We start from the raw sequence: 13531 nt of genomic DNA, 5'->3' as shown, positions 1-13531 counted from the left end.
TAATTATTCACTTAACAACAAAATCAAAGCGAAAATATGTAAGTTTTTTTTTAAAATCATCAAGTTTCAAATCTTTAGTTCTAAAAGATCTCGGTAAGCTGTTCCAAACCATTGGTCCAGATACTGCAAAATCTCTTGATGCTATCTGCAGATTGACATCAGGTACAACCAGCAAAATGCCATCATCTGATCTAAGGTTCATACCACTCATCATTATAGACTTTTCTTTTATTTTATCTATCAAATAACTTAGTAACAAGCCATGCACAGTTTTATACATTAAAATACATATTTTATATTTAATTCTTTTCTTTATAGTAAGCCAATGAAGGCTCTTAAGAATTGGAGTAACATGGTTAAATTTGAGACCTCCAACAATCAATTTGGCTGCTCTATTCTGAATAGATTGAATTGCAGAAATAGACCTATCTGGCAAACCGTAAAACAGACCATTGCAATAGTCCAATCGTGAATGAACCAATGCATGCACCAAGGTATGAATAGCAGATTTATCTAATGACTTACGGAGTTTATAGAGTTCTCGAATCTGTCCGGAGCAAGAATTTGTTATCATCTTTATATGATCATGCATCGATAATCTAGAATCAAGAATGAAACCCAAATTAGTTGCTTTCTCACTAAATTCTATTTTAACATCTCCTATTTTCACTGAATCGATATTAAGTTTCATCAGCTGCTGCCATGTACCTATTGGAACAAATTTTAACTTCTGCTGATTTAATCTAAGACCATTGTTTGACATCCATCTATGTTATTTAGGCAGGTTACAAGTTTGTTGATTTCAGATTGCAGTAATTCTGGCTTATTACTAACTATAATCTGAATATCATCAGCATAGGCATGATATTTAAAACCGAAATTACCAATTACTTTAAAAACTTCAGCGGTATACATGATAAAAAGAATAGGCCCAAGCACTGAACCTTGTGGCACACCTGATGTCAAAACCGTTTCATTAGATAACACATTATTGAAGACTACTTGTTGCTTTCTGTCAAACAGATATGATCTGAACCACTTGATAACAGTACCGGAAATACCATAATCATAAACCAATTTTTCCAAGAGAATCTGATGGTCTACACAATCAAAAGCCGCACTCATATCTAAAAACGCGACTAGAGCCACATGTTGTTTGTCCAAAGCAGCAAACAACTCAGAAAACACATAAAGCAGTGCAGTTTCCGTTGAATGATAGCGGCGATATCCAGACTGGTGAACTGGTAGCAGGTTGTTTACATTCAAATGATTCAAGAGCTGTTTGGCAACCACTCGTTCAAATATCTTGGAAATGAAACAGATGTTGGAAATTGGTCTATAACTAGACAAATCATTTCGATCCATATTCACTTTTTTTAATACTGGATAAACCATAGCATGCTTACAACCATTAGGAAATGTGCCACCGCTCAGACTCAGATTTAAGATGCTGGTAAGAAAAACGATGAATAAATCAATATATTTCTTTAAAATATGGGTCGGAAAGACATCTATCATACATGTTTTTGATGGCAAACTGAGTACAATTTTTTTAACGTCAGATTCTGTTAGAAGCATAAAGTCAGGAAAAGAACAATTCCCATTGTACATTGGACAATTACTCACATTGGTAGACTGTTTAATTTTATTTACTTTATCATTAAAAAAACTTTAAGAATTGAGACGAATCTAAACAAACAATTTCACTCAATGACTGACCAGTGACCTGATTACAAAGGACTTTATTAAAAACATTCCATAGATTTTTAGAAGATCCACTATTGTCTGCTACAAGTCTTTTCCAATAACTGTTTCTTTTTTGTGAAAAAAGCCTAGATTTATTTTTCAGAGCTGCTATCCACTCATTTTTACATATCTCTGTCTGATATTTTTTGTAATTCCTTTCTTTCTTTCGACAAAGTCTTTTGAAAGATTTACATTCACCATCATACCACGGAGCATTAACATCACATCTGACTTCTACAAAACGAAGTGGAGCAACTGCATCAGCCAATTTCTTGAGTTCAGAACTCATCATATCAAACTCAATATTAATATTATTGCTTTGGCAAGACCTTGATAATGGAGAAGTCTGTATATATTTAATGAGATTGCTTTCATTTAGGTATTTCCAGGATCTAACTTGTTTCTTGACTATTTTAGGACGCTTATGAGTTAATGATATGTTAACCTGAATTAAACTATGGTCTGAAAAAGTCCCACTGGGAAAAATCTTAATATCTGAAATCTGAAAATCTTGAGAACAAATAATCAGATCAAGAATACCTCTATGTTCATGAGTCGGTTCGTCGATCAAATTTTTTAATTGAAACATTTTTAATATTTCCAATAAATTTACAGTATGACGATCTTCCTGTTTCTCAAGGTGAATGTTGAAATCGCCCGAAAGTATGATATTTAAACTAAAAGAAGTGATATTTTCTAGTAAACATAAAAATTCTTCAGAAAATAAATTACTAACTAAAACTGATCCTGGCCTGTAGAGGGCTAATAGAACAAAATCTTTGTTGCTAATAAATAATTTAACAGCAAGTGCTTCAAATGAACTAAATATTGGCAGATCTATTTTCTTAAACTTAAATTCATTACTGAAGTAAATAATTAAACCCCCATGGTGAGGATCATTTATTCTTAAAAATCAACATAACTATATCCTGGTGGCATTGATGATTTAACAGAAATGTTATTCGAAGATCCTTGCCAAGTTTAGACTAAAACGAAAATATCTAGCCCATCATGAATCAAATCATAGATCGTATCAGTTTTAGAAATCAATGATCTAATGTTCAATAAACCTAGTGTTAAATTACGATTTATTATGTTGCAGTCTTTATCATTGTTATCATTTATTTCTAAATTCTTGACATATTTTATATTAACACTGGTTTTTTCTGTATTTTTACAATCTTCCATCTCCCTACCTGTCCTCTCACTCTGAACAAAAAATTTTGATTGTTTTCTTCTCGCTCCATAACTTTAGCTTTATCAACAAATGATTTGAATTCCTGCCTCTGATCCTTTGTTAAATCATAGTTCAGTCCAACATGTGAAAATTCTTTTAACGACTTGAATTTATACACATTTCTCATTATTGAGTCTCTGAGTAAAACGCAATCTAACTTTATCAAAATGGGTCTAACGACAGTTTCGCATTTCCTTCCCAGTCTCATTATTTTGATTACATTTTTTTCAGAAACATCTCCTGTCAAATGCTTTAAAATTTTCAAAACATTGGAACGATCATCATCACTTTCAGCTAAACGAAACATCAATAAATTTGTTTCTCTTTCTTTAACGTCACTAGCTTCTTGTAAAGTTTTCTAGGTTTATTTGACATCACTTCTAATTACTTCAACATTCAATTTAACTTCCTTGCTGACAATGCTAGAAAATGTTTCTTTTATTTCGTTTTTAAAAATTTTAATTTCCTCACGTAAAACAGTATCGAAACGATCAAGTTCATCAAGTTTAGATTGGTTATGGTCAACAACCATTTTTATGCTATCAACGTCAAGTTTTATTTTTCTGTTACAATCATTTATTTCATTTAGTTGAGCAACAAATTCATTTTTAGACGCATCCATTGACTTAGCCAAAGAACTAACATCTTGAGACAAATCAACAACAACGTTGACAAAACCATTTTAAACCTTTTTAACACTTTTCAAAATATCAAGAATATCATCGTTAGTTTCACATTTATTGTGAACAAAAGTCTTGCAACAAGTGCATGACAACACATCTTTACTTGGAACTTTTATTGTACACTTCGTACAACAGTAGCGACTACCGGACGACATTATTGAATTTATTATTATAATTAATTACGCTTACTATCACGTGACAGCAATTTACAGACAATATATTATCAAATTTCACTAAAATAATGAATTTTACAAACTAAATCTTTTATAAAATTATTCAAAAATCTTATTATGTTAATCTATCCAAAAATATATCAATAAACGATTACTTTTAACGACGAAAACACCAAAATTAACTGACGAAACGACAATATCAACCGTCCAAACGACTGTCCAAAACAAACCATTGTCTATATATATATATATATATATATATATATATATATATATACATATAGACAATTTGTTAGTCTGTCTGTCTGTGTGTTAATGTGTGTGTGGTGTGTTTGGTGTATTAAGTAAAGAGAGAGAGGGGGAGAGAGAGAGAGAGAGAGACTAACAAATTGTCTATATATACATATAGACAATTTGTTAGTCTGTCTGTCTGTGTGTTAATGTGTGTGTGGTGTGTTTGGTGTATAAAGTAAAGAGAGAGAGGGGGAGAGAGAGAGTGTGAGAGAGAAAAAGTGAAAGGGAGATAGAAGGAAAGAAAGCAAGAATGAAATCAAAGAAATCGTAATTATTTAACTTCAAACTTTACAAATTCCGTTAGATATGAAGCAAATTTTTAAATTGATTAATTAAGCATCTATTTTACGATACGAACACGAAAAAGATTTTCAACCAATCCAGGCTTACGTACAGAATATTTATTATATTATTCTGTAACCTAAATTCTACACTGATAGGCAAGGTTGATAGAGGGAGAGCTAAATTTTTAAAAATCTAAAATTTGACGACGGAGACAAAAAATTAAAAAATAGTCGCTACCGCTTCTTTTTTTTCGCCTATCGCGCCAATCAATTTTGGTGGATTTTGAATTTTAGAACGATGTTTTCCTGCTAAAAAACACTGCTCCCAACAGCTCCCCCTCCCTAGGTCTCCCACTGATTCCATATATATATAGATTTATTTTTGAGTAGGCTGCTTTTTAGAAAAGTTAGACAATTATTGATCGTTTTTATGAAAAAGTATTGAAAAAAACATCAATTTTATGTAGATGCTTCGCGAAAAGTTGTTACTCTGAATATACGCATCAAATATTGATGAAAAAATATTCAAAATTTAATAATTTTAAAGATAATTGAATAATTTATCGTCTTTAAGGATTTTTTTAAATAAATAATAGTGAATTGTGCACAATTCTTGGCAACAAATGTTAAACCCTATGATATTAAACAGAAGGTTATTGAAACAACTTGCATTAAACAAAAATGTAAACAATACTCAATATTGTTGAATTACTAGTTAAATGACAGAGTGGGTAATAAAAAAATCATCTGCCCGCACATGTAACTACCCAATGCAAACACAAAAAGACAAAACTGTTGTGATTTGTTAGCCTACATAGGAAACGTTCGAACAGAAAATCACACTGAATTAAAACAATATTATTAATTATTATTTAATTGGAAGATGTTTCAATTTTTTCGTTCTTTATTTTCATGTTTTTTGTTAAATGATGATGATTGTTTCGTGAACATCGTGATAATGTTATAATAAATTATTCAATAGAAATATGATGATGATCGTTTAAGCTGGAAAGTTAAGACCAACAGTTTGTGCACCATACATTAGCATCGTTTCAATGCGATACATACTCCAACGAGGTTCACGCGCATACATCGCTTTTGAGTCTTCGTATCAGGCACGTGTACCTAGTGTGTACATTATGCGATCGCTAAAACTAAATCTCAAAAGATTATCGTGAAGAAAATTGTTTCGTTGTTCCAAATACATTTTAAAACGTTTCAAACAGAAACAAGCTTTAAAAAGCAAGAAAAACATTTCTGGCACGACCCCTCCAACTGGTTCCCAATTCTGGAGAAGCGAGGTTTCATGGAGTATGATAACTTTGAGAATGCGACCCACTTCACACACGCGCAGAGAGTTCCGTGCAAAAACTCAGCTATCGTTCTATCCTACTCAACTGATTTCAATTTCAAAATAGAACCCCGTGCAGTAACTCAAGTGAAGTTTATCATCTTGGTTGAATCAGTGGTTAGATTTCCTTCTGTTTTAAAATACGTTTAAAATGAAATGTTTTTAGGCTCATCACTTAATGAAACAGACTGTTATAATACTGCACGGAAACTAGTTTAATGTACAAACATTCTTCTACCGACCGTGCATCGTGTCATGTAATAAGATAAAATTTGTTTTTTTTTTAACTTCTTGTTCGCATAAATAACTTGCATAGTGTGTGGAACTTTAATTTACAAAAGCAGAAGAAAAATTTAAACATGTAGGAATGTTAAGGCATGCAAATGATTTATGAACTGGCTGGTAAGCAAGCGAAAAATACATCACGGCTATCCAATCATTCACAATCAACCAGAAATATTTTAAATCTGAAAATGAGTTCTTCGGATTCTCAAGAAACGACATGAGCAGTGAGAGGTTTGATGTCCCGGCGTCGTCGATATTTAAGATTTCTGGTGGGGACACCATCGATGAGATGTTCTGTGAGAGCGATAATCAGGTTCATTATTTTCTTATTGTAACACTTCTTTTTGATAACTCTTTACCTATATATCTTATAAAATCACAGTTAAAATTTTTAAATAGAAAATAAATTAGCTTTCAATTTTAGTTTTTAAAAGTGAATATTAAAAATATAATTTAACGATTGAATAACTTGAGAATGTTACAAACACGTCACCAGCGTTTTAGACAGATATGCAGCTACGTTCAATGTCCTTCGTTACTACACTGCAATAATCCATTCAAACCTCGAGATCACTGCTGCCAAGTATGTGGTCAGTACCTGTCCTCTATGTTTGCTTGTTTGTATGTGGTTTGTATGTTTGCTTGTCTGTATGTGGTTTGTATGTTGTTTGTTTGTATCTGTACCCAAGGATTTGTGGAGCGCCCCTATTTAATAACTTCAGAAGTGTTAGCTTCACCCGGGAATGTCAAAACAAATAACGTTTCAAAGTTTGTTGAAAACACGTCGGCTCGTGTTGTTGAATTTCTTTAATTTAAATCTATAGGTAATGAGTTTCAGATTTTTGCAATAAAACAAAAAAACCTTCTCTTTCCAAAACGAGACGAATTAAATTTAGGAAGCATAAGACCACTATCATCGGAGAATTTCAGTCGACTCGGATTTGCAATTTCTGAAACTAATAGTAGTTGTTCTTTCAAATAAATTGGAGCGTCACCAGCAAGACAGTCTCCGACTAGAAGAGCTAGTTTGAAAGCGATTTTTTCTGGCAAGCGGAGCCAGTGTGAATCATCCCTGATTTCGAATAACCAGCAACAAGTCATGCTGCAGTGTTCCAAACAGACTGCAAATCATTCACGAAAGGACAAATTGACACAAAACATAATCGCACTGCAGTAGTCAATTCTTCCACAGATAAAAATATTTATAACTGCTTTTGTTGACTCAACTGTCAAAAAACGTCTGATTGATCATATTCTGTGGAGTTGGTAGAGACATCATTGGCAAAGTTGACAAATATGTTTTTCAAATGAAAGATGAGGGTGTATGTTGTTTCTATGTGGTGTGTTTGTTGTTTGTGTGTGGTAAATGATATTTGTATGCTGTTTGTATGTTGCTTTTGTGTACGTATATGGACATTTAGTTACTGCTCATTTTTCATATTATTACTCATTATACCTTATATTATCGATTGATGATTGAAATTTATTCCTACCAGAAATATTTTATTTTTAAAAAATTAATTGCTTTTCATCTAAATTATCTCATTTATTCAAGAAATTGTATCACGCCAGGATTAAAAGTGGATGTACACTTGCACGAGAAATATTCGAAGATTGAAATATATCACAAGATCTTCGATAGGCACCTCTCAATTCCGAAGGTGCTTCCTTTCAATTCTCAAAGATAAGAGAAATGATAATAATTATCATGATGACGATAATGATCGTAAAAATACTAATATTATTAAATAGCAATAAAATCATTATATAACAAATACATAAAATGATATGAAATAATAACACTATCATTAAAAATAACCTTAATTATTATTAAAATTAAATAATAATAAGATAATTAAAAATATGATTATTAAATAATTATCAAAATAATGAAATTTTTAAAAAGATGGTGAGCACGATGGTAGCGGATGGAAATGCGACAGATTTCGAATTCGTGGCGGCAGACGAAACAGACGACGGCTCAGCTCTGAATGCAATCCAAGAAACGGAGAAGGCACTGAACGGTGAGCTTCAATCTCCCCATACACCATTTAAATCCCAATCTACAATTACTATTTTGTTCGTTGAAAATTATTCAGAAGTGTTAGATGGATTCAGAAAATTAAATCCCGGTTACACCATAACAACAAACAGCATAATGACATCGAGTGGAGAGTCCCTAGGTAGGAAAGTTTGGTTGTTTGCTTCTGGTTGTGAACGCTTCGTTCTTCAGGCCCATCAACCAGTACCACTGTACTGAATGCATGCCTGTGTGTCTTCTTCCAGATTTTTGCTGGAAGTGCCGGGGATTCATTGCTGCTTTTATTAGTGTGGATGTCTGTCCGTTGATCCCATTGTGGATGCATTTGTTGGAAAATGTTGATTTTTATTTGTACAGATACCTGTTAAAAGAATTAAACTGATATCCGTGTCGTGAATGTCATTTTTCTGAGTGTAGCTTTTGATGAGTTTGATATTCAGATTCACCTTTCACATTAATATTTTATATGGTTTGTATTTTTTAGCTACAACAACTCCAGCATCTCCATCGTCCTCCACTTTGTCGTCTTCGTCATCATCATCATCATCGTCGTCGTCAACCTTATCACCATCACAACCACCATCATCGTCGTCGTCAACATTATTACCATCGTCTTCAACTTTATCATCGTCATCATCATCTTCATCTTCTTCGAAGTCTATTGGTTGGCGTGTTTCCTTGTTCTTCATCATCTTCATCATCATCGTCGCGCTCATCCTCATTTTCACAATGCGCCAGAAGATACAAAGGTACTTCAATCAATCTCAACCTTCATAATAATTCAACTTCCACAACATAAATCCTCCATTTAAAATTAAACAGACATATTCAAACATTATTTCTAATTTGTAGTTAATGTTATTTTTAGTTTATGTGGTTTCCTAATCAATCAATGTTATTATCTGAAGTAAGAAAAAGAAAATTTGAAATTGGTTTTTTGTTCACTAGAATCATCACATGATCATTGTTGGAAAACATTGAAACACTTGCACCAGACAGTACATACCAATCATGAGACAGAAGATAACAAACCTGGGTCATCGGTCAACACCCTCGGCCATAGAGATGAGTGGACGTGGTGGCATCGTCTTCGACAACAGCATCGTCTTCGACAGTTCTATCTCTTCTTCTTCCGCTACAACAGATCCCACCTTCGTTCTCCACGATGTTTGTTATACATTTGCACGACGTTTTTATTTGTTTCAATATTTGTGTTTTATTGTTTTACCGTTCAAAGATCTTGTTTTTATTGGCCTTACTAAAATTTAGCAAGAAAAATTGATCATACTTAAAATAAAACACTAACACAATTTGCAGCTAGTTTCTGACTAAATTACATTTAGTTTTACATCTTTATTTTTATACTTCGAACTGTCTTGTTTCAAAAATTCAAACTGATAAATGTCAACAAATGAAGCCAACATAGGTGAACAAATGAAGCCAACATTATCCTAACAACACATTAAATGACATTCACACCAACAGACCTCACCAAGTGCACACCTGGTTGAGAACGACTACCTGAACAGCAGACAAAAGGATGAAAGCTCTGCAACTGGACTTGTAGCTGTTGTCGGCAACTTGGGCAAAAAAATGAAATCCAAGTTGGAAACATTCAATCCAAAGTAATTTCATTCCACATCCTAATAACAATTTTCTAATAATTTTCAGAAACGCATCATTACTAATACACACCAAATAAAATTTGATCGAAAATTAAATTTCAATTGCCACAAGGATGCTCTCGCCAAAATTAATCCTAATTTTTTCTTTTAATTATTCATCCAAGGATCTGCGTTAGAAAATTTCGAATTTTGTAAGGATTATAACACAGAAATGCAAAATGATTTAAAAGTTAACTTCTTATGACGAAAATTACTACTTCGTTTAGCGCAAACCGTCAATTGTCAACGTAATGGTTAGCATTAGAATTATATCATTAAGCCATCAGTGACGGATTCAGCGAGAATGAGACAGAGATGAAAACCCACGTCAAGCCATGAAAGCAGAAAATATGTAAAAATCTGTAACAATTTTCACTCCTTAGTATATTTTTCTATCCTCTAAATTAAATAAAAAAAACGAATGTGAAAGGAAGAACATGGGGTTGGGACGCATCGCCATCCGGCAGATAACATTTAAAGTAACTTTTAACATCACAGGGTATCGATATAAACAAACCTGAAAAATAAAATACTGCAATAAGAACATTTAATCAAAACTTATTTAGTATAAAAATAAAACTATTACTGAATACGATATTTACGAAGCATTCATCAAAAAGTCTTTTTAGGGAGTTTTTGTTAAACATTTCTGAATCATTTGTGCACGGGAAGCAGGTCCCTTTAGGAATTGGACCTACCCTAGAAACCGATATTCGTGGTATCAAAATTTAAAAATAGTATTCGTACTAATCCGAGACCGGATCCATGGTACAAGCGTACCCATAATTGAATATTATTCAAACCAAGTTCCATCCCATCCTAGAACACACCAAAAACAATCAACAATTTTAAGATTAAGGTCACGCCGTTTTATCACATAACTAGAAAATAAAGATGTTTTATTCGGTCGTAGTTGCAAACATGTGTTGAAAAGGTTAACACTTCAGTAAAAAATTTTATAAAATTTCTTTTTTTAATTTGTAGTTGAAAATATTTAATTACCTTATTTTTTAAAGTCGACTTTATTTGATAATCGAGGAACACGTATTTCAGTTTTTTTTATTTGTATATGAGTGAGCACAACTAGTTTTAATTTTATTTGGTAGGTATCCAACTCATTGTTCTGTCGTAAAGTTTGTTTTTATGTTGGGGATATGAGAAGAACTGGAGAGAATGTTGACTGTGGTTTTCACAAATCGTATTTAAATGAAAAATCTTTTGCTCACTCAATGTTTTGTTCAATCCATGACAGTTTTGTAATCTTGAAGTTTTTTCACTGAACACTATGTTTAATTTTAGTTTAAGTTTAATGGCTGGAGCTATGTCCTATACGTCACACAAATTAATAAACCTTTTCAGCCGCACAACACAGATAGCATTAGATTCAGTAAAATATCATTTCATCACATTGCCACATATAACATTATAAATCTGTCATCCACAACTGTTCCAACAGGATGTGGTTCTCGAACACGGACCAGGAAGTCACTGAATCTTTCGATCCAGCTGATTTCTCACGTAGCAGAAGAAAGCGATCAAGTACGAGTATTGAAACTGCTCACACGGATTTCGATTTTAATAATCCTTGATGCAGGCGTCCACACGAAATATGAATGATAATAATAATTAAAAGCAAGTAATAATTACAGTTGGCTTTTAAAAATGATCATGATTGTGACGCTGAACTAATTCAAATAAGAACATTTTGATTGAAATAAACATTAAATTTAAAAATTATTTTCGTTTGTGAATTAAAAATATTTAATGGTGAAAAGATGCTATATATATAATATATATATTTTATATATATATTATATACATAAAATGAACAATATACAACATTGAGCAGCCGATAATACAATGCCCACAAGCATTCCATAATAATTCAGAGTATTATTAATTAACCGGTGTTTATACTTTAACTATATATTCGTTGTTCAAAATATTAAAATAGGGTTTTTATGACATATTAATATAGTGTATTTATTAAATATAACTTTCGAAAATAGTTTAACGTTAATTAGAATGTATGAAAACATAAAAAGAATATAATAATAATATATCGTAATAAAAAAAGAAAAATGTATATTACACAAAAATTTCAAATCCTAACGAATGAATAAAACTTATTTGGTCAAAGACTCAAACAATTTTTACGAAACACTTTTACATAGTAGTAAATGAAATGATAATAAGGAATTTTCCCTCCTAATTTTATATATAGAAACTTAAGCAGCAAGCAAAATAAATTTTCTCTAATAAAAATCAATTAACACGTTTATGTGTGAAATATGAGTCTATAAATACAGTTTTAGAAGACAAAATTTAGAAGACAAGTTAATTTTTTTATACACTCAAACAACCCAGCCAGTTTTACGTAGCGAGTCCAAGTATAAGTTCATCAAAAAATGTTATAATTTTTCAACCAGAGAAACGAACGAAAAACAGTTTTAAAACATTTAAAATAAGTCATGGAAATAATCTTAATTTTGTTAAAAAAATATTATATACTGTATTTGAAAAAGATTTAACTGTAAAATACTGAATTAGCAGATTGTGTTAAAAAATTTTGGAGTTTAATTATGTATGTTAAGTTAATCAAAACGGGCGAGTAACAGCAAGTTACTATTTATATAATTTACATATATATATATATATATATATATATATATATATATATATATATATATATAAATAAAATGTTGGTAATAGACCATAATTTTTACAATCAATCAATTCAATCAATCAATTAGCTTATAAAGCGCTATTTCCGCGATGTTCAACAGCGCTCCTCAATGAATTTTGAAAACAGATGGGTCTTGAGATCCGCTCTGAACTTCGCAAGTGATGGAGAAGTAGTCAGAGAAGTAGGTAGAGAGTTCCAGAGAAAAGGACCAGAAAAAGCAAAAGCAGATTTGGCAAAAGAGTGTTTAACACGAGTTAAGAAAAAGCGAGAAGAAGAAGACGATCGTAAACCGGGGCGTTTAGGTTCAATTAATATATCTGATAAATACGTAGGAAATAATTTAGATTGAGACTTATACATGAACGTGCAAATTTTAAAAATTATTCTATATTTTATAGGTAGCCAATGCAAGAGAACAAGATATGGAGATATATGAGAAAAGAAAGGGGCACGAGCAACTAGACGAGCAGCAGAGTTAAAAGCTTTACTTAGAGGATAGAGTATAGAATCAGGAAGACCATAGTAGAGCGAGTTACAATAATCAATCCTAGATAAGACTAACGAAGTAACAAGAAGAAGATTAGGATAATCAAGAAAAGGCAAAAGTTTTTTTATTCTACGTAGATGAAAGTAAGAGCTTCTAGCAACACTATTAATCTGAGAAGAGAGAGACATAGTAGAATCAAAGATAAAACCTAGACTACGAAACTTATGAGAAACATCAAGAGTTTTAGAATCAGGTAAGATAATAGGAGGAATAGTAATAGAGTGTTTAGATTTATTAAAACAAATTAATTCAAACTTAGAAGAATTAAGTTTAAGACACATAGAGTCAGACCAAGCAATATTTGAAGAAAGACATAGAGATAAATTATGAAGAACACTATTGAGATTAGATGGAGGAAAAGAAGTATAAATGTAAGAATCAGCAGCATATAGTTGACTAGAGAAAGAAAAGTTATTAATAATACGAGGTAGTTCAGAAGTATAGAGTATAAATAGAAGAGGGCCAAGGATAGAACCCTGAGGTACCCCGAAAGTAAGAGTAGAGGAGTTGAAAGTAGAATTATTGAGAACAACAGAAGAA

At 31.8% G+C, this 13531-nt stretch overlaps 3 protein-coding genes across 3 annotated transcripts; 2 read left to right on the top strand and 1 right to left on the bottom strand.

Annotated features, from left to right (window-relative positions):
* Positions 1-2891: 2891 nt before the first annotated feature.
* HELRODRAFT_175980 (hypothetical protein) lies at positions 2892-3821 on the bottom strand (the record flags this gene model as incomplete). The annotated part of the gene is made up of 2 exons (XM_009023345.1): positions 2892-3233; positions 3672-3821. 2 exons carry the CDS (start codon positions 3819-3821, stop codon positions 2892-2894), a joined length of 492 nt encoding a protein of 163 aa, XP_009021593.1.
* Positions 3822-5723: 1902 nt separating this feature from the next.
* On the top strand, positions 5724-8313 carry HELRODRAFT_175979 (hypothetical protein; the record flags this gene model as incomplete). The annotated part of the gene is made up of 6 exons (XM_009023344.1): positions 5724-5885; positions 6223-6366; positions 6550-6643; positions 7626-7714; positions 7960-8077; positions 8153-8313. 6 exons carry the CDS (start codon positions 5724-5726, stop codon positions 8311-8313), a joined length of 768 nt encoding a protein of 255 aa, XP_009021592.1.
* Positions 8314-8823: 510 nt separating this feature from the next.
* HELRODRAFT_175978 (hypothetical protein) lies at positions 8824-11347 on the top strand (the record flags this gene model as incomplete). The annotated part of the gene is made up of 4 exons (XM_009023343.1): positions 8824-8843; positions 9090-9261; positions 9580-9719; positions 11215-11347. The coding sequence occupies 4 exons, from the start codon at positions 8824-8826 to the stop codon at positions 11345-11347; spliced, it is 465 nt and encodes a 154-aa protein (XP_009021591.1).
* Between the last annotated feature and the right edge of the window lie 2184 nt (positions 11348-13531).

This window comes from Helobdella robusta, assembly GCF_000326865.2.
Source record: "Helobdella robusta unplaced genomic scaffold HELROscaffold_36, whole genome shotgun sequence".
Lineage (NCBI taxonomy): Eukaryota > Metazoa > Annelida > Clitellata > Rhynchobdellida > Glossiphoniidae > Helobdella > Helobdella robusta.
The sequence above is the reverse complement of the archived record's forward strand: the minus strand, read 5'-3'. Positions and strand labels throughout refer to the sequence as shown.